The following is a 27,869-nucleotide window of genomic DNA, read 5'->3' as shown; positions in this document are numbered from 1 at the left end:
ACATTCCATGACATCTCCTGGGCCCAAAGGTTGTGTGAAAGAGCCCCATTGGAAACGTAAACACTAGTTGTTATTTCAAATATGTCATTTTTAAATTTCAATTCATGCTGGGATCTCCCTCGATTCGAATCGCTGGAAACTCGGGAGGATAGCTCAGTGGCAATGTGCTGCCTTGGAAGCAAGACGACACGGAGCACCACAGGTTCGATCCCCGGGTCCGTGCTTAGAAACCTCTCGGTATTAAGCACGTTATAAATCACCTATCATATCATAAACACTTGCGCTATTATAACCCAATTTACTTGTGCTTCTAATTAAACATGAGAAAAGTCTACGCTGGACGGTCGCAGGCAGGCCCAACTAAGAACCACTACATTGGGAAGTAATATTGCATTTTATTACAGAGTTAAATAACAGGAGAATTCCTGAGTGAACCCCTATAACAAAATCCTGCCATCATCAATAATATAAACAAAAACCTAAGTATATTTCATTGTACTATTGCTTTAAAGATTGGTACTGATCCTTTAATTTTCAAATGAATTTTAATTGCCATTGAGGGAATTGTTGCAAGAGAATTCAGTGCCGGCTCTTCTCAGCTGAACTTGCATTGCTATGTTTATCTTTGGGGGCAATAACAGCACTTCCGGGTAGGACAGTTAAGCACTTAACATGAATGTGCTAGCATTTATTCCCATTGCATTGATACTTGAAGACATTGGACATTACTAGCACTTTTCATCCGAGCTGCTATACAACAGCGGCACTTCTCAGAAGGGCACCTATACATTTCTTGTGACAGTACCAGCACTTCTTCATCAGAGCTGCTTCATAGCAGTTCTATTTCTCAGAAGGGCTGCTGTACATTTCTTGGGACAGTACTAGCACTTTTCACCAGAGCTGCTTTGTAGCAGTTCTACTTCTCAGAAGTACAACTATGCATCTTTTGGGACAGTATTGGGACTTTTCAACACAGCTTCTTTATAGCAGTTCCATTTCTCCAAAGGTCTGCTGTATATCTTTTGAGACAGAAGCAGCTCAGATAAAAAGTGCTATACAGCAGTTGCACTTCTTATAGGAGCTTCTGCACGTTTCTTGGGACAGTAGTAGCACTTTTAATCAGAGCTACTCTACAGCAGCTGCCCTTCTCAGAAGTGTGATGTACATTTCTTGGGCCAGTACCAATACTGTTCATCAAAACTGCTTCATAGTAGTTCTACTTATCAGAAGGAATACTGTGCATTTTTTGCGACAGTATTAGGACTTGTCATCAGAGTTGCTTTATAGCAGTTCTGCTTCTCAGAAAGACTGCTCTGCATTTTTTGGGACAGTATTGGGACTTTTCATGAGGGCTGCTTTATAGCAGTTCTGCTTCTCAGAAGGGCTGCTGTACATTTTTTGGGACAGTATTAGGACTTTTTATAAGAGTTGCTTTATAGCAGTTCTGCGTCACAGAAGGACTGCTCTGCATTTTTTAAGAGTTTACACCTGAGCTGCTTTATTGCAGTTCTTACTTCACAGAAGGGCTGCTCTGCATTTCTTGGGACAGTATTAGGACTTTTCACCAGAACTGCTTCTTAGCAGTTCTTACTTCACAGAAGGGCTGCTGTAAATTTCTTGGGACAGTATTAGGACTTTTCATCAGAGTTGTTTTATAGCAGTTCTGCGTCACGGAAGGACTGACTGCTCTGCATTTTCTTGGGACAGTATTAGGACTTTTCACCAGAACTGCTTCTTAGCAGTTCTTACTTCTCAGAAGGACTGCTCTGTATTTGTTGGGACAGTATTAGGACTTTTCACCAGAACTGCTTCTTAGCAGTTCTTACTTCTCAGAAGGACTGCTCTGCATTTGTTGGGGCAGTATAAGGACTTTTCATCAGAGTTGCTTTATAGCAGTTCTGCGTCACGGAAGGACTGACTGCTCTGCATTTTCTTGGGACAGTATTAGGACTTTTCACCATACCTGCTTTATAGCAATTGTGCTTCTCAGAAGGACTGCTGTACATTTTTTGGGACAGTACCAGCACTTTTTAGCAACACTGCAATTAGTTAAATGAACCAGTTCTGGCATGTTTTGCGCAGGAAACCCCCGTGGCCGTAACACAGCAACATAGGCACGCTGTTGACAACTGTAACAAATATTGCAGTGAAGAACATTGTTGTTTCGAGCTGCCTGTAAAAAGTTAAAACTGCAGCAATACTACAAATGTATCCGTTACATATTATTTACCTTTATTACCGAACAATTTTATGTAATATACAAAAACATTTAAAATAGAAAAGACAATACAACTTTTGAAAAAAAAAGTATCTCTTGAAATGACATAAATGCAGCGTTGTTGGTGAAACATAAAAAAGAAGCACTTCTTTATACAAACATAAAATATATAAAACAAGATGGCGGTCAGAAATGTATCAAACAATGTTGCAAACCGCGTGCAGCCTGCTGGGAAGTCAGGAGTGTTTTGACAAGTTGGGCAAGCAGGCCCTTGCGATGCAATACAGGAGTGTTGCACGTGACGGTAAGAGCTTTCACAGACCATTGCGATAGAAACTGTAAATGCCTGCGGCAACGACTTGCAGCCACGTCCCATGCTTCCACGGGTGATGTGCACTTCCGGGTCACACAACCGGCTGCGGCATCCTTCAGGATACTTGTGTAAACACAGCACTTTAGGTGTCTCGAGAGATGGCCATGTCCTTATGTTGGCGAACGTGGCCTTTTGGCAACGCTCATCGGGACACAAGTCTGTCCTCATTTTGTGACCGTATGGCAAATGTGTAAAATGGAGTGGTGTGTTGCTATTCGGAGACGCGTCACGCTGAGACAGGTTTGCTTGCAGTGAAACAAGGATGAGCCTTGATGCTTTGATGCTTTAAAGAGTTGCTCAGATAGGTCAATGTCCAGTAGCTTTGGAGAGATATTCCCCCCCACTGACCTTATCTGTGCCATTGCTATGCCACTATTGTACAGATTGCTATACCTGCTTGTTCTTTCCCTTATACGCTTCCACATTTGGTAAGAACCTCTAAAAAAAGAGGTAGTTAACTAGACCAATATACTTGCTGCGGTCCTGGTTGCTGAAGCAAGTGGTCTCTTTTGACAGTGTAAATGTGCCTAGCATAGGTGACAACATTAGCACAGGCGCCATTGAGATGCCACGATCTGCGATGCCAAGGTCAACAGTTGAACCAAGATGTTCAGTTACTCCGGCTGAGGGCTGGCTTCGTCGCCATTGTGGCACATCCGCTTTCTTGGACTTTTTTTAATAGGATTCTTCAGAACAGTCAAACGTTCATACCTACTGCACTTACAAAATGTATTAAAAAAATATAAAAATTCAACATATGCTCCGACGAAGCAAACGCTCTGTGTTTGCCTTTCGACAGTCACTTTGTTAACGTGGCTTCAGAATACTTCCATTATGTACTTGGTGGCACCGTGCCTGCGGGAGTGCATGAAAGCAAAAGGCTGAGGCTTCTGGCGTCTGAGGTTTGAGCCCGTTTTTAATTTTGTCTTTCATCCACAGCTGGCAGAGTTTCTGTTAAGAGGTCCAAGAAATCCAGGCAGCATGTCATTAAAGCTCCTTTAGCGTAATCTGTATTTTTCCGTCCTGCTCCACCATGTCAAGCAAGAAGGCCATGTGGTTGCTGTAGTGCTGGATGATGTTATTGTCCATGTTAACGAGGATTCTAAAAGAGAAAGGGAAGAAAGACTTGCTTAGAAGTATGTAATGCCAGATTTCAGTTATTGATTTTATTAAAAAACTATTTTGGGTGTTCTTTTTTCTAAAACAATTAAACATATTACTTATGAAAACATAATTTATGTTTCATACAATTGTCTTTAAACCAACATAATCATCATAAATCATAATGATTTAGAAATATTACATAACAAAATGTATGTTGATAGTTCATACTTGTTTTTACACGAGTCTGCCATTGAGTTCAAAACAAGAATAGTACCAATGCTGTCACATGTTACCATGAAGTTCTTCCTTCCTTAAAAATGGCAGCGCATCAGTCATACTTTGCAATAGAGTTCTCTATTATGTATATCCTGATTTTTTTTATATTCTTTGCAATTTTCTACCCGGAGACTAGTTTTGTTACGCCTGGGAGCCATTTCTAAAATGCGGGCTTAGCCTTGCTTATCCTTAGCCAGTTGTGCAGAATCACCTTTTGGTAATTGACGCGGTGTCTGCACTCTGCTGCTTTGCAACTTTGTCTGTTTCCTTCAGGGTAATTACCTGAATTCCCAATATCATTCTATCCGTAAAGTTAAAAGATTTGCCTTAGGACAAACCAATATCCTCTCTGAATGTCTATTCAAATACGTCTATTTACAGTTTCTGAACATATGTTTATAATTTCCAACACTTCTACTACATCTCCAATGTGTACTTGACTCTAGTCTCAACAATGTTTCATTTCACTTTATTCCTTTTTTGCGTCTCCAACTTTCTTGCCGGTACTGCCTACTGAACTAGACACACTGTTGCACACATTGTAAGTAACAAATCATGACTAATTAGGAGACTCTAGAAAACGTATTTTTAAACTGTTAAAAATTAGGACTTTTCATCAAGTGTTAAGGTTGGTGGGAACAGTCGTAGTAGTAATACGTGCTTAAAGAGGAGATGGGGGTCTAGAAAAACATTCCACTACAGCTTTCCAGTGTGTGACAGGGTCCTCTAGAATCATCCACACATTTCTAAGGCACATGCCGGTCACCAGAAAAAAAACGTCAGACCGCATGCACTCTTCTGGTTAACAGTAACAACAGAGTGCAACCTACTTCCAAATGCATCCAGAAAAAAATGTGCTGAAAAAAATGCTGTTGTCCTGAAATACCCGCTATGCCTCAAGCAGCTCTGCTTTGTCGCCCTCCCCATCCTAAAAATAAACGGCCAACACCAAACATGCCCCCTCCCCTTGCCTTTAACTCATCACAGCGAAACCATATCATGTTGTCGTGTGCCATAATATTCAATGACATGTAACATGTAGTCAGTATATCTTCATAAGGGTTCTATGTTGTTTTGCTGAAGTAAATAACAGGGTAATTGCAAAACAACGGCATGCGGTTTCTACGAAGAATTTGTGCAAGCACTGCAATTCCCTATGATTTCTACAATATGTCACCTGCGTCAATTGCATGGATGGATGGACGAGATATAATGTGTCTCCTACGTCACCTTTCTGTGCCCCTTTATTTGTGCTTCTGAAGAATTTCCAGCACTCTCTTGCCTAGTCGTGAAACTTGTTTCATACTCAATAACAAAAGCTCAAACTTTCCACATCATTTACCATAATCATTTTTTCAGTGGATGATTAACATTTAAATGCCACTTGAGTTAAGCTTTACAGCAAAATCCTATATCCAGCTATTTAATCTTGTACGGACATCATTTAACTACTTATTGGCTTTATTACTATAATTTGCTTTTCTGTTAACAAACTTTGGTGAAACTGGAGCCTGTTTTTGATGGGAGGTTTTTGTTTTGCCAGTGCCTTTCAATATTTCCTGCCGAGACCCAAGGTTTTCCTGGTGCACTAAACTTTGGTTTCACCTATAAAAACCCAGCTATGCATTGTTTAAGTGCTATGCATCACAAACATATTTTTTTATTTCCAATGTAAATATACATTATCGTTTCAAGCTTCTTCACTTTTGTCACTGGTTTAATAGAACAAAGGCACCAGTGCAAAACATCACTGATATGTGTTTATGTGGTCATTAGCGGACTATGCAAAAGAAAAACTGACAATTGTCTGAAATTCCAATGCTTGGTTGTTAATCACCAGACTTGTCGTATCACAAGAGTTTTGAAACCTTAAAATGGTTACACAACAATGCCAGGATTCACTTTAATATGTTGACATAAAATCTCCTCCAAAAACTTCCAAATGTAGTTAATACCTTCCTTTAACTGCTGTTTTTTTTTTGTGAGAAGTGTTAGATTGGTTCATTCTAGAGTCCATTGTTTTACGGATGCTCCTTCCTTTGTATAGGATCCACCATTTGAAACTCCCTCCCCAAAAGTTTCATACACTTTTGAAGTCTATTTGATTAAAATATTGTTTAGAGATTTATTTAAGAAACATTCCTAGGTGATTTGAAATTATGTAGTATGTCCTATTTCTCCAATTTCTCTCTTCCTAGAGTTCTTAGAAATCCTAGGACACTAGTGATTTACAAACAGCCAACATCAAAATATTTGCCATATTATCCAGTGGGGGCATACGATTATAAACAGGCAATATGAAGAGTGAAAACTGTATCAATATATCATGAAACAATGACTCTAAAATGTGATCTCTTATATGTGTTGATGTGCTATAATTTCCTGATGCCACAAAGAGTTATCTTGAGGCTTGTATGATCATCATAGGAGGATGGGAGCTGTCCTGGCACGCTCCAACCCATCATGGCACCAGGGGCAAAACAGGAATGACACCAACATGTTCTGGGACAGTTCTAGGAGACACAGATCTAATAAAAAACACATGATCATTATAAAGATATAAATTAAGTAGCATTTGCTTTGTAAGTAGAGCGAAGGGCTAGTGATCCATACCCGCCATTAAAATGTATGTTATTATATTTCTATGCATAGCATTTGCTCTCGGGCTACCTGGGACTGTTTTTTTTTTCCCCAAAATCCTGTCCCCAAAATCCTGCTTAGCCAATCTGCCACATAAATGGTGGGGGCTGATGCATGGGTGCAGGAAGAGAGGCCTCCAATTCTGACAACCATGCCCTGTGATAATCGGCATGTCACGTTACCCATGTGCACCCCAGCTTAATCCACCTTTAATTGGATAATAGCGATAACATAATTTCTATGGCTGTGTGGGAACAGGGGGTGCTGGCTGAAAATAAGGTGCCGTTCCATGAAATCTCAAATTACGGACATTGCCAAACGCCGCACTCTTGGGGGCCAAGCCTGCGCGCTTTGCAGGCGCTTGTGTTTCAAGGTCTGCAGTCTTGGGGGATCTCCTTACCTGAAAATCAATGCGAACAAAGGGGGAAGGCTCTGGATGTAGCCAACACGACTGCAGCCACAGTCGACACCCTTTTGGCTCGGGCGCATGACAGCTCCCCGATGTGCTGCCTGCCGGGAAGGCATTGTCACCTCAAGCAACAGCCCCGCACAATGCCTGACCTGCTGTCATTTCACTCCTCCGGTCTCGTTTTACATGAAAGGCACAGAGAGGAGTTGGGCTCGTGCCAAGGACACACAATGCACCCGCTAATCCGGCACGCAATCAGCCGTGCTCGCCAACCCGATCCTATCTGATGCCCAGAAGACTTTCTGGGTAGGATTTATGAAAATAAACTTTGCCATTTCCTGGAGTTCTTGCTCATCAGATTAAGGGAGTGCATTTGTGCACTGGGTGAATCATCGAGTCCGGTTTGGAAAATAGCAATTACTCCACATTAAATGATACACCCGAGGTAATTCTGAAGTATTTCTTCTGGCTGATTGGGTAGGAATTCCCTTTTCAATAGCACAATAGGATCGGGCCGAGCTCTTTCGCTTAAGTGCACCCTGCGCATGTTAGGGGCCTTCATTGTTTACACGCGTCTCATTCGTGTTTTAGCCAAACAAATGTTTGAATAAGATTCTAGGTGGAGCTTCTCTGAGTACATAATGCGTGCAGGCGTCAGAGGGACAATGGCGGCCTCGCGGCGGGTCACGTGACTCGCCCTGTCACAGCACCATGGGCTTTTCTGTGCTACCTGAAAAATCACCGCATGTCTCTACTGACGGCCGGCCTCTGACCCATGATTAGGGTGCCCGGATGTTCGAGGTCAAAATCCGGGAAGAACAACAACACAAAAGAAGGACTGCCCCCTTCTCACAGTAAACCTCCATATTGCCTCCTCAATCCGCCCCTCCACCCCAAACCACACAGTATACTGCTCGTGTATTTAAATTGTGCTGTTTTGACTCTGTTTAATACTTTATAATGCTTTGTTTAAACAAGATGTGGCCATGGTGCCTGGTGTAGCGTGACCAGATTTTAAAAGTTTTTAAAAAACGGGACGGGACAACTAACAACATACATGCCAACATTCTGTGACCAAAAATCTGTAGGAATCTTAAAGTTTCAAAAATAGTCAGGCGAGGAGGTAATGATAGGAATAGGGCGCGTCAGCAGCCCATTGTCATTGAAAGAGTCCGCCGCCGCGGGTGCATTCAATGACAATAAGGCGCCTGCCACGCCTTCTGCCATCACGCCAGCTCGGGGGTGCCCTTGAAAGACTCACCGGAGTTGACGTGGTGGGGGGTAATGGCGCCTTTTGTGAAAGGAACTCGCGGCAGAGGGGCGCCCTTAGCCCACCGCCGTGGGCGCCTTTTACATCAAAGGCCTGCATGCTGCGCCTTCTCCCGCTACGCCAGCTCGGGGAAGTCCTTGAAAGACTCCCCCGAGCTGGCGTGTTGGGGGGCTAATGGAGCCTTTTGCCAAAGGCACCCGCGGTGGAGGGGCGCTTTTAGCCCACCGCCGTGGGTGCCTTTGACATTAAAAGCCTGCATGCTGCGCCTTCTCCCGCTACGCCAGCTCGGGGAAGTCCTTGAAAGACTCCCCTGAGTTGGCGTGGTGGGGGGCTAATGGCGCCTTTTGCCAAAGGCACCAGCGACGGAGAGGCGCTTTTAGCCCACCGCCGTGGGTGCCTTTGACATTAACAGCCTGCATGCCGCGCCTTCTCCCGCTACGCCAGCTCGAGGAAGTCCTTGAAAGACTCCCTCGAGTTGGCGTGGTGGGGGGCTAATGGCGCCTTTTGCCAAAGGCACCTGCGGCGGAGGGGCGCTTTTAGCCCACCACCGTGGGTGCCTTTGACATTAACAGCCTGCATGCCATGCCTTCTCCCGCTACGCCAGCTCAGGGAAGTCCTTGAAAGACTCCCCCAAGCTGTCGTGGTGGGGGACTAATGGTGCCTTTTGCCAAAGGCACCCGCGGCGGAAGGGCGCTTTAGCCCACCGCTGTGGGTGCCTTTGACATTAAAAGCCTGCATGCCGGGCATTCTCCCAGTACACCAGCTCGGGGGAGCCTTTGAAAGACTCCCCCGAGCTGGCGTGGGCAAAAAAAAAAAAAAAATGTAAAAAAAAAAAAGAAATTTTTAATTTGTTTTTTTACAAAAAAAATCTGTATTTGGTGTCAAAAAATCGGTAGGCGGTAGGACTGCTTAAAAAGCGGTATCCTACCGCCTAAATCGGTAGGGTTGGCAAGTATGTAACAAATGTAGGACTAACTCTTGAAAGTGGCTGTCAAGGCACTACACTTCAGTAGAGGTTGGAGGAGAAGGGGATTTAAGTGTTACTGTTCAAATAAACACATATTATAATTAATTTATCACAAAGTAACGCTATCTTAAGTTGTAAAATGCAGCATTTCTTCTGTGCGAGATTGTGCTTTCATGGCGGTCAGCTATAAAGATTGGCTAACAAAAACCGGGAGCACTGCAGTTTCCAATGGGAACATAATCTTGAGAAAGGGGGACAGAGCACCAAAAACTGGGACAGTCCCGGCAAACCCTGAACGTCTGGTCACCCTAGCCTGGTGCCAACTTCACAGATGAACATTGGCACATTGAGTCGCTGTGGGATGGGGAGCACTGCAGTTTCCAATGGGAACATCATCTTGAGAAAGGGGGACAGAGCACCAAAAACTGGGACAGTCCCGGCAAACCCTGAACGTCTGGTCACCCTAGCCTGGCGCCAACTTCACAGATGAACATTGGCACATTGAGTCGCTGTGGGATGGGGGTAATAATTTGCATGGATTGGGGAGAATGCACAACATGGGGAAAGGTAACCGCACAGGCCATTACAATTGCTACAGCAGGGGGTATAGGCAGCCTATATACTGTGACGTATATACAGCGCTCCTCTGCCATATACCCCTGATAAAGTTACAAGTTTGGCCAGGATACGGTGAAGCGCCCCAATATGGGCATTACTCCGTTGGTAGTTAGTTAACAGTCGAAAGGCCTAAACAGATAACAGACTCGTTTGTTCGCGTGCACAAGCGCATGTGGTTTAAGGGCCCACTCATGGATGGGCTGAGGGTGGTCCGGAGGCCAGGACCCTAGACTGCAAGAAATCTGTCCCTCTGGGTTTTTGATGTTTAAATTATGGTTGGCAAATGTCCACCGGTCTGTTGATCGGAGGTTCCTGTCAGTAAGTTCTGTCAGACATCTTCTGCAGGTATCCCCCTCCCTTGCTTCCAGAGGGCAATTAATGTATTTAATTTATTTAATTCGTTTTTTATAATGCACATAATACCCGAGTTTGGATTATAAGCGCAGATTCGGGATTCAAACCTCTGTTGCTCTGCTGGTCTTGCTTCCAGGACCAGGGTGTTGCCCCTGCGCTATCCTCCGTTCACAAAATCTATGTTCTGTTGCTTGCACTTGGCTTGGCACTTGGTTATAAACCATCTGCATTTGGCACGGCCATGTTACCCAATCAGTAGCATAGTTTATAATGATTGAGCAGTCAGTTTTGGGGCAGCCAGGAGGACAACTTTCAGTTAACTTTGGAGTTGGCCAGAAGAACGTTTGGAAATGTTTAAAGGATGAACCGGCCAAAAAGGACTGGCAGGGCTGTGTGAGAAACTCCACATTTTTCGAGGCCTTCTTCGGGCGGTGAAAGAAGGCTATTGTGCATGAGCAGGTACAGGGCAAGCGTGGTGCTCCAAAGGCGGCTGAGCTAACTCTTGGCATGTGCGGGCAAATCCCTGACTCGCCTGCTGTTGAGTTCTTTGCGTTAATTTACACTTGGCTAGTTGCCATTCTGCCACAGGCCTCTGCGCGCCTCCGCAGCTGTGGTTCAACCATCGCCTCCACTGTGCTGCACCCACGCTCTTTGGCAGCACATGCAAGACCAGGGATGCAGCATGCGGCTAAAAACCAAATGAAGGCCCTTTAACTGTGTCAAGGGATGTGTTTCCCTAAAACTGCAGTTCTTGTTTTATGGCGGGCTTACGATGTGTGAGGGAAAACAATTTGGTTATGCAGTGTGTCTTATTTGTCCCTTAAGGAACAACAGTACGATCTTTCTGAAAGCATCACTGGCCGACGTCCATGCCGTGGGCCTACGCTATCCTCGCCACAACGCACATCAAAGGGCCCACTTAGCTCTTTAATGTGGCCATGCCCGCTGACGCAAGCACGCTAAGGTAAACTGGCCTTTAGGATGAAACCTTAGGGCCCAATTCACAGAAGGCTCAGCACGGAGCAAAGTGGCTTTGCACTGCAAACGTACTCTTTGCACCACGCTAAATGGGCCTAATTCACACAAAAAGCATCTGCGCTACTTAGTGGTTCAAAGTTTTATTTTCATGTGCACAGTATCACTTAAAGTGATCTAATCCACCGCATGAGATAAATGGTTTCAAATCAGGGCATGATGAAACTACACGATACCCGACATGTAAACCGGATCCGAGAGGTAGCGTATTGTAACCCTGCATGGTGTTACCGGACCTTAGTCCGTGGATAGCAAAGATAAGGGTTGCGGGTCGGGTGGAGATATAGAAGGGAAAAGATTTGTGGGATGAGGGCGAGGTAGGGATGCATGTTCCTTAACTGTGATTGGTTGTTGGGAAGCAGGAGAGAGAATTTCAGGACAGTAAAGTTTGGTTCTAAACAATGGCTTTACTGTGAATGCCATATCTGGACCGGAAGCTGCATGGTACTAGATGTAGTTGGTGTGTGGCTGCGTGATGGTCTCCAGATGTGCTCCAGTGGGCCCTTGTAGTGTGGAGGCTTTCATAGATATGTTGCATAGAGGAATGCACGGTAAGACCACTACTGAGTTAATGGGCACAGTATAAATATTCGATACCATAACATAACTAATGCTCACAACATTTTTTAAAACTATGTGCCACATGACCTACAAAAAACAGAGACTCTTTTTGTGTGCTTTGAAGGTTAGCCCTTGACGGACTTATTTTTGCCCCAGGGAGGATAGCTCAAGGGCAACATGCTTTCCTTGGAAGCAAAACGACATGGAGCAACACAGGATCGATCCCCCGGTCTGGGCTTAGAAACCTCTGGGTATTAAGCGTGTTATAAGTAAACAATCATATCAATCATATCATATCATCACCGGCAAAGCCCAATGATCAGTTATTTACTTATTGTATTTATTTGAATTTATAAAGCACGCAATGGCGCTGGGGTATCGTAGTATGCCCTGGATGACGATGGCGTGCCCATGATATGTATGTTACATTATGTTATGTTACTGGGATTTATAAGGCGTAGAGATGACACTTGCATGATCTCGAGGCACTCTGGCAAATCTGAAAAAGAAGTGGGTGGCTGAGGTTAGTGGGAAGAGATGGAGGATGAAAGGTAGCTTTGCGGTTGTGTTTTATTAATGATGTGCACATTTTTTTATTTTTATATATATATGGTTAAAGTGCCCCCGACTACACATTATGAAGATACTGCAAGTCCTTGAGTCGTTCCGTGCGCAAATGGAGTAGCGAGTTTCTTTATAAAGTCTCAGAACTCCTTGGTGACTCGCAATATCCTTTTTAGTTTGGGCTATTAGGTGGCGCTAAAGTGCCCTCTATAAGCTGAAACTATTTCATTAGACTACAGATAGGGAGAAATGGCATATGCGGAGGGACACAAAGCTTGTAGGTGTTGTTGGAGCATTAACCCACCCATTCACTGGCCAAGACCATGTTAATCCCTATGGCCACTCCCACTAGCTGCCTACCCCTCCTGGGAACTCGTTGAGCCCACTTTAATCAAGCCTTACCAGAAAACTTTGCACTTGAAGTGCCTGCCAGTGTTTTTTGAAAGCAGTCTTCAGGGAGTTAATGAATTAATTGGAGTAGTAAACCAGCTACATGTGTTATGAACATGTCTTGACCAGGTCTGCCTTCAGCCACTCGATTTATAAACCTTATGTATGTCCTTCATTTTTCATTGAAATCATGTTTCAAACAAGCATTGGCAAAGCCAACCGTTTGTGCTGGTGCATAAGTATGAGACATTTGGCAGGCAATTGCCGAATATTGGGTGCCCAGGTACTTGCACCATTTTTCAGCTGCTACCATCCGGAGCCAGTCAATACCACTGTGGTAGCGCCTGGCAAGTGCCTTTCCCATGCCTACACAAAAGCCCAAACTCTTACATTGCCAATGCTTGTTACATGTGGTAGGACATGTGTTATTCTTTATAAAGCATTGTATACTTGGGGCCCGATTCGTAGAATTTCTTGCACGGTCCAAAGTGACGTTGCACGGCTGAAAAGTGACTTTGCACTGCCGACACAAACCATGATTTATGGAACTATGCAAAGTGTACTCCTCAGTGACCTTACAACATATAGTGGGGGTACTTTATCCCCTATATTAAACATTGCTGCTCTTTGGCAGTCCTGAAGGTTAGCAGGCAAATGTCTGAGTTAAACTTCTAAAGGCCTCAGCTTTGCAAGGTCTCATGTTGTCCTTTTTAGTTTGTATGCAAAGGGGAGGGTAGTTTCCCTCGACTTTGATGCCTTTAATGTGTCCTAACCCTACAGCAAACTCAGAGGCTGTATGTAAGAGTTTGCCAGAAACAATAACCCCGAGAGAAAAGGAAGCAGTGAAAATGAAGAGCCAAAAAGGAATCATTTTACAAAATAGATAAAACAAGGACAGGTTAAATGACGAAAGTAAAAAATCAAGACATTTATTTGTTTCTTTATTAAAAACATGTGTAACTGATCAACACATTTGTTTTTAAAAAAGTGTTTTGGTTTCGTAGTTTGGGGGAGCCTCCTGTACATTACCTGCACTCCTTTTCCACATCCTGATTTCCATTCGGAAGGTTTACTGTCAAACCAGTGGAGAACCCCACCTTGTCCCCAAGCACCCTCCCTACCCTCTTCACCCTTCATAGCTGCTCAAAGCCATACAGCTCTTGGCCAGAAGTGTTTTTCATTTTGTTTTGACCCATTTTATAATGCTCTAAAAATAAATATTAAAGTTGGGTTATTTTCAGTTTCTTTGTTTCTAGCTTATTTATTTTTGGTTAGTTATTTGTATGTATCGTTTTATTCTTCCTTTTTGCAGCGTTATTTTTACACTATAACAACTCAGATAGAGTTCTGCTGCCCATATGTCCTTTTCAAAGCACACATATTTTTTCTGGTTGTGTTTGCTTAGTCAATTGTCCCACTTTACAAAAACCTGAGTGAGGGGACTGGGGAATGTAGACCGGCTGCTGTCACTTAAGCACGCTCCCAGCAGCCCTGCATGATAAATTAGGAACCAGTTTATTTACATGCCACTTAAATTGCTTCGTAACCTGGCTGACCACCTAGTAAAGGTCAAAGAACCCTTTAAGGTCATCCCACTCAATCCTTCAAATATTAGGAGCCGAGGCAGCCACCTGTGCTTTTCCCCTCTACATTGGGAATCAGAACAGCACTCTAAAGATTTAGCTCAAAAGGATCAACAACTGGGTGTGGCTGTAACATAATCCTTGACACGCACGAGAGGTTAGTTCTTAGCGCTTTGAGAGACGTACAGGGGAATACAGCCTGTGCATCAATACACAAAAAGAGTGAAACCTAAAGGACGGGTTTTGACAGATTGCGCAATCACTATACGTAATAAATTAATTTGGCTTAATATAAAATGGCTGAATGTATTTTGGTGCTACAGTGGCACTGATGGAGTCTTGTGAAAGTGTTATATAGATCACAGAAAAAGGGTGAAACCTAAAGGATGAGTTTCGATAGATCACAGTCACAATATGTAACAAATGAATTTGGCTTAAATATAAAATGGCTGACTGTATTTCGGTGCTACAGTGGCACTGATGGAGTCGTGTGACACGATTGTATATCACAATGAGAAAAAGGGTGAAACCTGAAGGATGAGTTTTGATAGATCGCAGTCACAATATGTAAGAAATTAATTCAGCTTAATATAAAATGGATAACTGGTTACTGTGGTGTTACATTGGCACTGATGGAATATTGTGACATGATAATATAACACTGGCCTAGAGGCTGAGTGTTATGTAAATGTCGGGCGTGATAGGATCATAATGTAAAAATGACTTTCCTTTGGCTTCACACTGGTTGAAATCTCGGAATTCACGGGAATGACATAACATCGTATCCCAGATTGAATGGCCCTTATTTCCTGGATGTGATGTTTTGTTCCTATGAATCACGAGATACGAAACCAATTCTGAAGTAACAATAGCTGAAGCTACACTATTACACAAGAATTTGTTTTATAGAGCTAATTGTTTCCACCCTCCTGTGGCTTTACAGTACTTTAAATACCAGATATTTATTTTACACAAGGAAATGTTACTCAATGGCATCTTTACACGAGCATGAGGGAATGCACAGCTTTGAGCTTCTGTGGTTGTAAATGGTGTGTTTAGCTTACTGTAAAAATACGGTTGTGTACTCACCCTCGTTTGCACTTTTTATACACTTTGTGAATTCTGGCTTCTGGCAGCCCGTATTTTTCTGAAATCTGGAGGAGAAAATGTTTTGTTTATGTCAATACTATATTTTTAATATTTATTTTGTAGGTATGTCATAATAAAAAATAGTATGCCATGATTTTAAATAAACCTCATTCTAAATGTTAGCAGATTTATGAAATGCACAAACAAAAGAACACATTTTAAAATTCGATATCATGAGGTATTTAAAATGTCTACATTACATCTAATGAACACCTTGAAACCAATCATATGTCATCATGTGTCTACCCAAGCAATGCACAGGACAGAGGCATCTCATGTCCTTCCGAGCATCTAAAAATCATCTGAACCACGAAATCTTTCAACGTAAGACTTTCTCTCCACAAATAAGCTTTTAAAATCCATCATCTTGTTCTGACATAGTCTGCAGATTTTATCTGATCGCGATATACGCCACCTGCCCCCCAGAACCTCCCACGAATCTGGCAGATTCCCCCGAAATGTTATAAATTACAGTAAGGGACCAGGTTTCTTCACAGTACTCTGGTAAGGTGCCATAACTTCAGAGTACTGGCTTTCCAAGAGATATTGGCAGTGAAGCTTGGGGATTTGTGCTGAATGGTGATGGTGGTTTGTGTACAGCCTGGTCCTCGTAAAGAGAGACTTATAGTAAGATAAACAAAATGGCTTCATATACTCAAATGGGACCATTCTTTGGAATAAAAGAAATACAAATGTGTTGATTTATATATTGTAATTGTAATTGATTATTTATAATGCGCTTAATACCCAGAGGTTTCTAAGTGCAGACCCGGGGATCGAACCTGTGTTACACCACATCGTCTAGCTTCCAATATAGTGTTTTATGTGGGTTCTTCCAGTTTCTACACGTTTTCATAATTGTTGCCACTTGGTACTCAGGTTTTTGGTTGGGAGGGTGTGAAAGGCTAAGTCGGCCTGACAGGGGCACCAAACTCATGATGCACGGCTTCGTCCTGTTCCTAAGACGATCACGTTGCGCTTGATCTATGCACCCGGCTAATCACTGTAGACCTAAGCCTTGTGTCAGAATGTGATCTAGAAGTGAAGAGGTCACAGAGCCAAACCAGTTCAAGAAACCAGTCTTACCCAGCCAATAAACCCCAGTCTTGCTGCCAAGATGATTATGCCATAAGTGTTTGGGTAAAAGGTCCAGGAACAATGGTTTGAGACACGCACGTTAAAGTCGCTGGAGGCCATTTTGTCTCTTATGAGTCGGTTGTCGGCATGCCACATATGCCATGTATCACTGGATTCTTGTTTGAGACAGTGAGAGTCGGTTCTATTGCTAGTGGATCTAGGAAATCTTGCATCCTTTCACAAATAGAGGGGTGTATGCCGCCTCTGAGTTCATGGCGAAACCATGTATTTGGTGGCGCTGTCAAAGCAAATTCCTAGTGTTAGAGGAAAGAACCTCACACACTCGTTGACCACTGGTGACATCACACAACGGGACTTCACAGGACTTTTCAACAAATACAGTTTATATGAAATGACTTTAAAACAAAATATTTAAAACTTGTGGCTTCAGCAAGTTGACAAACTATGACCAATGACGTTGACACACACCCATCTGCTAATACTAGCACATTGTAAAGAAAAAGCCATGCCCAGTTTTTATATTTCAGTATGCAGGCTGGTAACATTGCATGAATTGTGGAGTACCCCAAGGTTGGGTGGCATCAATATAGAGTGGATCATTGCTAGCTTCCCGTAAATGCGTTACCTATTTCTCTGTCTTATACCCCATGCATTATGGACTATCACTGCACGCGCGTAGAGCCAAAGCATACTTTTGTGACATTCCCATCCTATCCCTGGTACCTGAATCCCACTGCCATCATTGTGACACATAGTGAGAGACATCCGCGATGACTGTAGGAGTGAGGCATGAACACTGCTTCATAGACCACATAGGCTTACCTACAAACTGCAACGGGTACTAAATGTACTTCCTGGAACTGACCACCCGATGTGAGATTCCATTTTAAAGTTGACTAGAAAACCTTCCAATCAGAGATAAGTCTATTTATTCGTTCATCCCAAATGGGGCCACAGTGCTGTGAAAGTAGATCCATGACTATTTCATTTGATATGCCCTCTTTTCAAGTCCTGATACCTAGGTTCTGTTTAAGATCAGTATATTAAACGAGAGGTCCTCAAAGGGTGCATTTACAGTTAATCAAAATCCATATTTACTGTTGACTTACAGCATTCCTTAAACCCTGAAGGTCCGGCGTCTTCAGCATTAAGGCATCAAACACCTCCTCCGACTCTTGACGCACGTACAGCAATACTGAAAATGAAGTACAAAATACCTTCTGAGTTATTTTATAGATTAAAATAGACATGGTTTAATGCTGGTGAAATTTAATAATATATCATTGTTTTAATAAGGTAGCTGAGGAAATAAATAGAGATGGAAGTGGAGTGAAGGGGTTTGTATACAGAAAAAACAGAGTCTATCAATTAAGGAGGGGAGAGAGATGAAAAGACAACGGGAAATAGTCTGAATTAGTCTGGGTGGAGAGAGAGAGAAAGAGAGAATGAGGACAGAATGGAAGGCAGATAAGAGCGAGAGAGAGAGAGAGAAAGTGGGGGCAGAAAGTAGGCAGATAAAGAATGCGACAGGGAGAGAGAGAGTGAGAAAGACAATAAGTGTAAGGATGGTAGACAGTGAAAGAGATGAGAAGAGACAGTGAGAGGTGGTGAGAGAGTATGTGACAAAAAGGTATACAGAGAGACAGAGGAGAAGAGAGAAAGAGAAAGACAGAAAGAGGGCGAGGGAGAGAGATAAAGAGATACATAGAAGGAGGAGAGAATAGCAAATGGAGGCAAGAAGAGAGAAATATGGCATTCGTGCCCACTCAGGTGGGTTGAGATGTCTGGTAACGGTCTGCCAGCCCTGGCTAAGGCAGGCTTGAGTAAAGCAAGGGCCTCAGCTCAGGCTGTGGGCCGTTACCGGCCCTGTCCTCCGTCCTGAGCGGACATGAAAGTCATTCACACCCCAGGGTTCATCCGGGGTGACAATGACTTTCATTATTTTTCCTCTGGAGATTTGCACTGCTTGCAAAGCTGATCTCCCGAGGAAAAAGACAAAAAAAAAGATGACTGCTGCCATATGAAAAAGGGACCAAGTCCTTTTTCCATATCTATGGGGGCGGCCTTGAGATGGGAGAAGCGCAGGGACTGGTGCACAGGGCTCTGGTCCCGCAGGTAAGTGGGGATGGTGGAAGGGGGTAGGAAAGGGGATTGGGGATTTCTTGGGGACGGCGGGGTGGGGAGGCAACAGAGAGGGGCTCTCTGTTGCCTCCTCACATTACCAAAACAAAAAGAAATGTCGCCACCCGGGGAAGGGCCTCGGGTGGCTGGGACAGCACCCAGAGAACGTGTGTTCTCGTCCGCTGTTCCAGCCACCTGATCGGCTGAGCGCCCTTCCCCGGGCGCAAACAGAGCAAATGGACTGAGAATGTGTGCATAAAGATACAGAAACAGAGCCTTGGTGAAATGCTTCAGATTAGCAGAGACAGAAGTGTTATATAAATCACTGGTACGCCATACCACGAGTTGGTTTGCTTTTTACTGAACGAAACACCTCCTGGACGCTTTTTCTTTCTCCCGAGCCAAATATAGAATGGGCTCAGGCCGGACATTCAAGCACGGCCAGTTGCCCAAGTCCCATCTAGGCAGGCAGACACACAGTGTCCATCCGGGGCTCTGCAGGTCGGAAAGGTGCTCAGGTTGCAAACACCTTTCTTTCATCAATGCCAGTCAGAACATTTCATATGCATGATGGAACATTTCTAACTCCGAGAGCCCGCAAAGCACCAGCTACCCCCCAAATCTGTGATAGTTAAAGCAAGCAACACAAAGCGCCCACTTAAAGATTTGTTTATAACATGATTACTATCTGGACATGTAAAAAATATAAAGTTGCTTTATGTCACTGATCAAATGATTCAACGTCATGAATAACAACCAACTGGAGGTTGGTTGCAACCAATCTCCATTTCTACCTGGGTTTTTTACACAACTTATTTTATGACATGTCTTAAATCACTGATAGTACAGTGGGGGGTTAACTAGATTTTTCAGGTTGGCATTATCTTGCATTCTGGGACTTATAGTTTACCATTCAGGATGTGAAAATTAAAGCCCCGGTGATATTCTTTTGGATTAACATGTTGCTATAAGGATGGACATGTTGCCATGTATTATGAAATGTGTGTTTTTTGTAAGTAAACTCTATAAGACATTATTACTGTAGGTCCTGAAATCCAAACTATTTGTAACGAGTAAAGCTTGGAAGGTATGTGGCTAATTTTGCACTGTGGATTAAAATCCCCGCTACACTGTTCAGCCGAGGTTTGTGATCCTGGCCCCCCATAGCAGAGCACACGTGTATTGATCAGAAATGCGCCCTCGGCCTCAGAGAACATAAAATGCACTTCCGCCTACACTCCCGAAGTACGAGGAAGCAGGAAACGGGCACTATGGGGAAATCGCTACATGGTTGACCAGTTTTACAGAGAGGAGCGTTAGACGCAATATTCAAATGCTGCCGGGAAAGCCCAGAGCTGGCAGGAAAAAAAAAAGTAGCATATTGACAGCCCTGTGACAAGATCACACACGAGAGGCTCACACGCAATGGCTTGCAGTCTGCAAAACGTGGTGACAGTCGTGCTGAGTCATGGCAATAACGCGTCATTGAACTGCCTTCACGGGTGCGAAAGAGAGAAAAGGACGAGAGAGGGAGCGGGGCGAACAAGGAGAGAGAGAAAGATGGCGCGGGAGAAAGAAGAGACTGAAAAATGATTGGCAGAGGTGGGAGAAGAGAGACAGGGAGGCATGGACTCGGAGAAAGAGAGGGACAGTGAGAGAGTTCGAAAAGAGCGGAATGGATCAATAGAGAAAGAAGAAAGAGGGAGAATGAGGAAAAGGGAGGGAGAGGAGAATGAAAGGGCACAGAGAAGAAAGGGGATTGGGCGTTTCAGAAGGATAGAGGCGAGGGAGGGAGAGAAAGAGCAGCGAGAATGGGGAACGACAGGATGTAGAAAGGCAACAATTGGGGACATGGAGTGAGAGGGGGCCAGAAAGACAGAGGGTGATTGTGGGGGAGAGAGAGGGAGACAAGATGAGACAGATAGAGAGAGAGCGAGGGGCAGATAAAGAGAAAAGTGATGGATGAGGCAGAGAGATAGAGTGCAAGGGAGAAAGAGCAAGAGAGAATGACAAGGAGCAGGAACTCCACCAGAATGACTCTTGGATCTTTGAGTAGGTGAATTCTGGCCTTTTAATGTTACGTTCAATAGTGTAGACATAAACGCAACATAGAGAGAACCACAGCTCTCATTGCAGTTTTGGTTGTCATTGTTGCCAGGGCCACCCCATCCAGCAATAAGATGAAATAACTCTTCACTCCTAGCTCGAACATCTCAAAAGTCACTGAGCGAGAGACGCGACCACCCTCTCGCACACAGGGCAGACTCTGGCCCAGAGGGGATGGAACATCCAAGCATGGGAGCATTTCATTTTCAGGTTGTCCTGAAAAAGTCTTGACCGGCAGTTGGCCTGCCCCGCATCTGGGGATTGCCAAGAAGAAAGCTCAAACATCTGCTGCAGAACCAGCCCACTGAACAACTCCCTTTCCTGGGTGTGTGCAAGTCCCATAGGTGATGGGGGCGTGTCACTCGGAGGTAGATTGAGTGTGCACAAGCTGACTCACACAACTCACTCCAAAAACAATAGGCAGTTCAAGCTCATGTGAACAACCAAAAAGCTTGCAGGTGAGCTAGAACCTTGCGGCTCTCCAAATGTGTTGGACTACAACTCCCATGATCCCTCACCATTGACTTTGGTGGCTAGGGCTGATGGGAGTGGTAGTCCAAAACATATGGCGAGCCAAAGGCTACATATCCCTGGCATAGTCCATAGTAAAGGAATGGTGCTGGCAGAACTGGGGGCGATGTCCCCTTGGACGAGGAAAACAATGACAGTCCAGGGTGTAGGAGAGGGAGAAAGGCCATGTGGGGAAGCGTGGACTAAGGAGTACGTGGCGGGGTAGTCACAGGGGAGTTAGTGGGAGGGGCCATTTTACACGGGTAGGGGGCATGTTATGCAAAATGGGGAGTGCACTGACATTCTTGGGCTGAGAAATCCGTGTGCAAAAAACCACATATGCCCACTACAATGCATCCCTAAAAAAAAAAATTGGGGAAAAATGACCAATTCTTGATGACCCAATCTCCCGGTACCCAGGCTTTTTCAAAATGTTTTTCCCAAAAAAGCAATCCATATTTGAACAAAAGGCTCATTAGAGTGGGCTGTTTGGGTTTATCTTGTGGAGAGATTGTTAAGAAAAAGAGCGCTTTCAAGTGGGTCAACAAGTTAAGTGTGTTTATTTTACCTGACTCACAAAGCCGCGGACTGTTTATTAACGATCCGCGGCTATAAAAACCTCAATGCTTTTTTTAATAGACAAGTGGAGAGGGCCTTTTTATAAGCGCATAAACCCCAGAGAGCCGGGAGCGGTGCGTGCGAGCGGTGCCAACATGAAATACCTCTCTGCTGATGGTCGGCCTTGTGCTGCTTGGACGGGGAAGGGTCGTAGTCGTCGGAGAAGGACGAGCTGCTTCGTTTGAAAGATAACCTGGGAAAAAGAATTCAGTTTGGTCAGAAGCCGCATTTAATGATTAGTTTCATGCAACAGAGCTAGCCAAGTGACTTATACGTAGGGACCAAACTGTGCGCCGTAAAGAACTCGTTATCTGTACGAAAAGGTCAATTTAGGGTGCTGTAAATAGCATTTGTCCTTCTGATAAGTTATTTACAGGCTCTTAACCATTCTTTTTTATGAGGAAAACGTTTAAACCAATGTTTATAAAGGACCCTGTACCTGTTACAGTGGGGTCCTCGCCAATCCAAGATGGCGGATACTTTATTAGGGAGGAGATACAGAGAAAGGAGCCGCTGGGTGGAGACTGCCACGGCGCAATAGCAGGGCAGGAAAAGCAGTTCACAGACTTGCTTGCCGACCCCCTTCTTCCAGCTTTTGGAATGATTGCTCACCACAGCCTGTGGACTCCGGGGCCTGTGGTTAGGGAGCGGTCTAGTGATTCCGCCCAGCACCTCTTTTCACAAACGACATGTGATAGGCACCTTCTATGACGCTCTTCTCTCGAAGCTTAAAGCTTTATTGTTGCTATGAGTTTCTATAGGTCCCCCCTAAACTTGACCTTAACATGGCCCTTGGTAGATCTATGCTTCACCAAGGCCCCAAAGAGCACCTTGGGGAGATTCTAGCTCAGGGGTCTGCAACATACCTGCCTACATTTGAAAATCAAAATTCCTGAGATTTATGCCCCGCCCACAGCCACTCAAGACTCCGCCCATTTGCACACGGCTCCGCCCACATGCCCAAAAGGTAAACTCGGTTGTTGTAGGCTTCAGTTTGCTTACTATAGCATTGAAAATAATAAATTCAATGCTATAGTAAGCAAAATGAAGTGCTTTCAATCCATGTCATTGGATTGAAAGCAGCATTATTTCTGCTGCGGCGCCGCCTTCATTTTGCTTACTATAGCATTGAATGAATGATTTTCAGTGCTATAGTAAGCAAAATGAACGTGGCACCGCCGCCGTAATAATACTACTTTCAATCCAATGATATGGATTGAAAGCACGTGTTACGGGGGTCGGGGTCGCATTGAGCGCCGTTTCCGGGTCCCGGCCACTTCGCCACCCGATTGGCTACCGGCAGCAGCCAATCAGGTGGAGAATATGACGGGACCCGGAAAGAATCCCAAAATTCCTGAGATTCACAGGACTTTTCCGGAGACCCGGGGAAATGCTTAAAATTCCGGAGTCCCTGGAAACATTCTGGAGGTTAGGCAGGTATGGTCTGCAACCTTCGACTCTGTCTTGATGTTTTGGACTACGAGTCCCATGATCGCTTACCACTGACTATGCGTGTTCAGCCTGATGGGAGTTGTAGTCTAAAAAATCTGGAGAGCCAGAGGTGGAAGACCCCTGTTTTAGCTCCCGGCCCTCCCCTGTGATGGCTCCATTTACACAGCCTTTTCAACCTGCTGGACTTCCAAGGTTGGGGAAGGCATAATGTTGTAGACGTCTATCCAATTAGGAAATGGAGTTGGGCTATTTATGGGATGTCTCAGGATGGGGTGAAGCATACCTGCCTAACCTCGGGATTTTTCCTTGAGACTCAGGAATTTTAACCATTTCCTGAGGTCTCCAGGAAAGATCCTGGAACCTCAGGAATTTTGGAGGGGGAAAGCTTTCACTGATTGCTTTTTTTTGTTTTGTAATGTTATGTTAAGGCTTCCAGCACATTGGCAAAATGAATACAGGTGAAGCAAAACAACGCACATTTATTTTACTTCACCTTTCATTCTTTTTTACCGACTTTCAATGTGAACGCGCGTTTCTTTTGCTTACGTTCTTTTTGCTCAGATTAGGGTGGACTCGGGCCCCATTGAACCACAGCCATCAGGTTTGCAGGATGGACAACTCACCACTGCACTACATAACCTGATGAAAAACAACTAAGGCGAAATGTTCAAGTTCGGTACTGCAAAATTCAGGGAAAAGCTTTGTATTGGTTCTTGGAGTATACATGTGCACATTTTAACGTGTTGATTTTATGGAAGGCGAATGCCTTTTGTCCTATGCAATGTGGGTGGTTGTGAAAAGGCAATTTAATGAAATGTGCATATTTCAATTTGAACTGATCGTCACAGGTTCCAAAAGGAATATACTTTTTCATTGAAATCTGACTGGTCGAATTCTTTTTACCACATATTTTTTACCACTTTTTTTATACTTCATAGTGGCAGATGGTGGGTTGGGGTCACGCAATATAGAATGAGAAGGGGGGTCGAGTAAGGATGTGGGGGTCTCCCCGGGATTTTGATGGTAAAAGAAATCTGTAAAAAATATTTGAGCAGTCAGAATTTGAGCAGAACACATCGATCCTTTCAATACTAGGCTCATATCAGCCTTTCATCCTCCTGAGATGAATGCATCGATTACCACTCCATTGGATAATAGTAGCACGTGTTATAGCAATCGCTTGATTTATACAATTATTCTCTTACATCTCAAATAAACTTTGTTCTATGGGCCTTCAAGCTGCTGCTCTACAAATGTTTTGGACTATAACTCCCATGATCCCCCACCATGGAATATGCTACATAGAGTTGATGGGAGTTGTAGTCCACACTAGAGAGTGAACGTTTGCAGAAATCTGCAGCGATTAAATATACATTAACAAGAGCATATCTTTTCTTTTAAAAGACATTATCCAGTACAGCTTTTTTCAATGTACCTGTCGTTCTCTTCTTGAGCAGCCGGGACGACCTGAAGGAGGAAAAGAAAAATAGGCATTTTTGGTTAAAGTCACTGCAGCAATTCAATGTTTGCAGAACGTTTGCTATGCAGTGTTTTTTGAGGCATGCATTTTTCTTGTTCGGGGTTCTTTTCTCTCCAGTATGATCCTAGCCTTGAGAGAAGGGCGTGCGTTAGGACATTCCTGGGCGCTCATGCCAGGAGAAGGGTGTGCCCCCTGCCCCCTCACCTGACTCACGCTCTTCATGACAGGTGAGCTCTGAAGACATCGCTATGCCTCCGTCAAACAGTCGCCGGATTAACATAGGTATCTGTGGGCCGGCCGCCAACTGAGCCAAGCGCTAAGTGTGCCCACATTCGAACACACATTTCAAGTGCATGGAGGTTCACAAGACATTCAAATCTGACCAGTGAACAATGTGCACCTGGCGCAAATAGCGACTGCATGAAAAGGAGCAAATCTCCAGGGACGAGTCCTAGGCAGTGCCGGATTATGCATTAGGCCAAGTAGGCACCGGCCCATGGGCCCCACTCCTTCTAGGGGCCCCGCGACAACGGATCAAAATAAAGCAGTGCAGAAAATTAAAAACGTATTAAGAGATAATTTGCATGGGGGGCCCCGACATTTTGACTGCCTAGGGGCCTCTGAACGGTTTAATCCGGCACTGCTCCCGGGCAGGAAACTTGCGCACGGAAAGTGAAAAGTGAAAAGTGTCGGATTGAACAAATTTAGCTGAAAGTGGTATCAAAGGAATGGGGAAAGTGAAACACTTTCTAGGAATAAATGTTAGCAAATGTGGACATAGTTCCTGCAAATTCGGCTTACGCCCGGTTGCATCAGGGACAAATTCTCACCGGACAGAAAAAGAGCACGCAATTTGCTACTTTTAAATGAATGGAGTTTCTGTCCATCCTCGTTTGGAGGTGTGCATATTGCATGCTCGCATTCAGTTCCCTGTGTGCGTGTCTGCAGAATATTCCAAGACAAGTGTGTTGCCCCTGAGCTGTCCTTCCTCACGGACATGAATGAAGCATTTCTATTCCTTTGCCCTGCAGCGCTTTGAAGTAGTCTGAATGGTGGGTTTAAGTTCCATAAATTCAACCCACAGCGATACACATAAAGCCATCAATGTTTAAGCCTTAAACGTAGGATGGTTCATTAAGATCCTTTTACAATAAGCCCATACGATCCCACCCATTTCCAGCCTACCATTTTATTTCCATGGCCGAAAAAGGAGTCCCACCTCCCATACAGAGAAATGCTCCAATGAACTGTTACGCAATGACAATTTGGGAAGAAATATCATTGCCTTGTTTGCCAGAAGCAGTTTCCAAAACGTAACATTATCAACAGAGCCCCCTCTACACATTTGATTGGTTTCCTAGCAGGGGGGAGAGATAATGTTTGCTCCAGTGCAATGCACCTGGGACTGGCATGGGGCCCTACACCCCAGAGGGTTTACATATCCAACTACAGCATAGTTCTGCGAGTGCAGTATTCCAGAACCTACACCTGACCAGGTTTCCAGAAAACTTGGACTTGATGAGAAGACCTGGGTTCTACAAGTTCTTAGAAAGGTAGACAACATTGTAAGCTATTGAGCCGATGTTGAGTAGTGGATATAGACCTTGGTGAAGGATGTAATGGGAGGGAGTTGGATAATGTAACCATGCAGATGTACTGGTGCCCCTAATGCATAGGTATGTAACCTGTGGCTCTCTAGATGTGTTGGACTGCAAATCCCATGATTCCTCCACGTGTACTGTGGTGGCTACAGTTTATAGGAGTTGTAGTCCATAATGTCTGAAAAGCCAAAAGTTGTAGACCCCTGCTTTAATGGCCAGGAACTTTCATAATTTGGTGTCCCTTAGAAGATCGCCCAATTCGTGACCTGTGCTTTGGTGTAAAGCCAAACATGGACGCTGTCAATCTTTCAGTAACTAGAAATCCACCTTTTATGTCTATCCAGCATGAGGAACACAACTCTAATTGAACCACTCGTGAGCAGTTGGATCATGGGATCAAAAACGCATGACTTTTGCGATTCAATTGGTAAGAGCTTGTCAAAAAATTGACAATATTGTCAAATAAACTGTAGCCAGATACATGTCTGAAAATTGATTGCTAAATAAATCTCATCCATTCACTTCCTTAGTCATTTGTGCCCCAACATATACATACCACGCCACATCGATGCAGGTTGGAGAAGTGGACGTTGGGGATGAAGAGCACGGGTTGAGTTTCCAGGTCTGTTTCCGGCCTCAGGTACGTGATGTCGTTCCCTCGGTAGCTGGAGAGCAACGATCCTTTCATGTCTACCCAACAAGAAAAACACAATTCTAATTTTAGAAATCGCTGCTGTTTGGGCACGTGATCAAAAACGTATGACTCGCGTGACTCAATAAAAAAAACACCTCAAGGCGGCGTTGACAGGAGACCATCATCTTGAGATGAAACCTAATGCACTGAGATTCCAAGCACGGCCGTCGCAAAGGCTGGGCCCTGGGTTCAAATGTACCTGATACTCAACCTGAGCATGTCATGCATGTGTCTTTATTGTCTGTTAGTGCCATCGAGAGGCACCCCCTTCTATTGGCCGCCACAGGGCCTGGTGGATATGCATGGACGAGTGGCGTCAGTGCGTGGTTGGGCGATTAGCATTGCTGTGTAGGTGTGTCGTTTGTGGTAAATTCTCAGGTGTTGATGTACTCATGGCAGTAAGGAGTGAGAAAGACTGATTTCAGTCCAAGCGGAACGGTGCAAGGAGAAGTTGTATTTGATGGTGTGCTCCTGGTCTTTTATACTGCGCACATCACCACCATAGTGTTCTTAAGGTGCAGAGCCCTGTCCGTGTAGAGTCAAAGTGTGACCGTGCACTGCGGGTTGAAAGAGAATGGGGCAAGAAAAGTGGAAAAGGGCAAAATTGGGGAAAGTCTGGAGGTGCGGGTTCGGGTGGGAGGGTGCAGCAGAAACATGTAGACTTAACTCACAACATGT

At 44.3% G+C, this 27,869-nt stretch overlaps 1 protein-coding gene across 1 annotated transcript in view; it reads right to left on the bottom strand.

Moving 5' to 3' along the window:
* Positions 1-2,209: 2,209 nt before the first annotated feature.
* Positions 2,210-27,869, bottom strand: part of GRHL3 (grainyhead like transcription factor 3) — an 85,482-nt gene continuing 59,822 nt past the window's right edge. Inside the window, exons 11-16 of the mRNA XM_069622686.1 lie at positions 27,054-27,187; positions 24,852-24,883; positions 22,069-22,157; positions 17,719-17,804; positions 15,452-15,516; positions 2,210-3,693 (exon numbers count right to left, since the gene is read on the bottom strand). Of these exons, the coding sequence (XP_069478787.1) occupies positions 3,579-3,693; positions 15,452-15,516; positions 17,719-17,804; positions 22,069-22,157; positions 24,852-24,883; positions 27,054-27,187 (521 nt within the window). The 3' untranslated portion in view covers positions 2,210-3,578. The remainder of the gene's footprint in view (positions 3,694-15,451; positions 15,517-17,718; positions 17,805-22,068; positions 22,158-24,851; positions 24,884-27,053; positions 27,188-27,869) is intronic.

This window comes from Ambystoma mexicanum, chromosome 11 (genome assembly GCF_040938575.1).
Source record: "Ambystoma mexicanum isolate Mex_15411 chromosome 11, UKY_AmexF1_1, whole genome shotgun sequence".
NCBI classification, from domain to species: Eukaryota; Metazoa; Chordata; class Amphibia; order Caudata; family Ambystomatidae; genus Ambystoma; species Ambystoma mexicanum.
The sequence above is the reverse complement of the archived record's forward strand: the minus strand, read 5'-3'. Positions and strand labels throughout refer to the sequence as shown.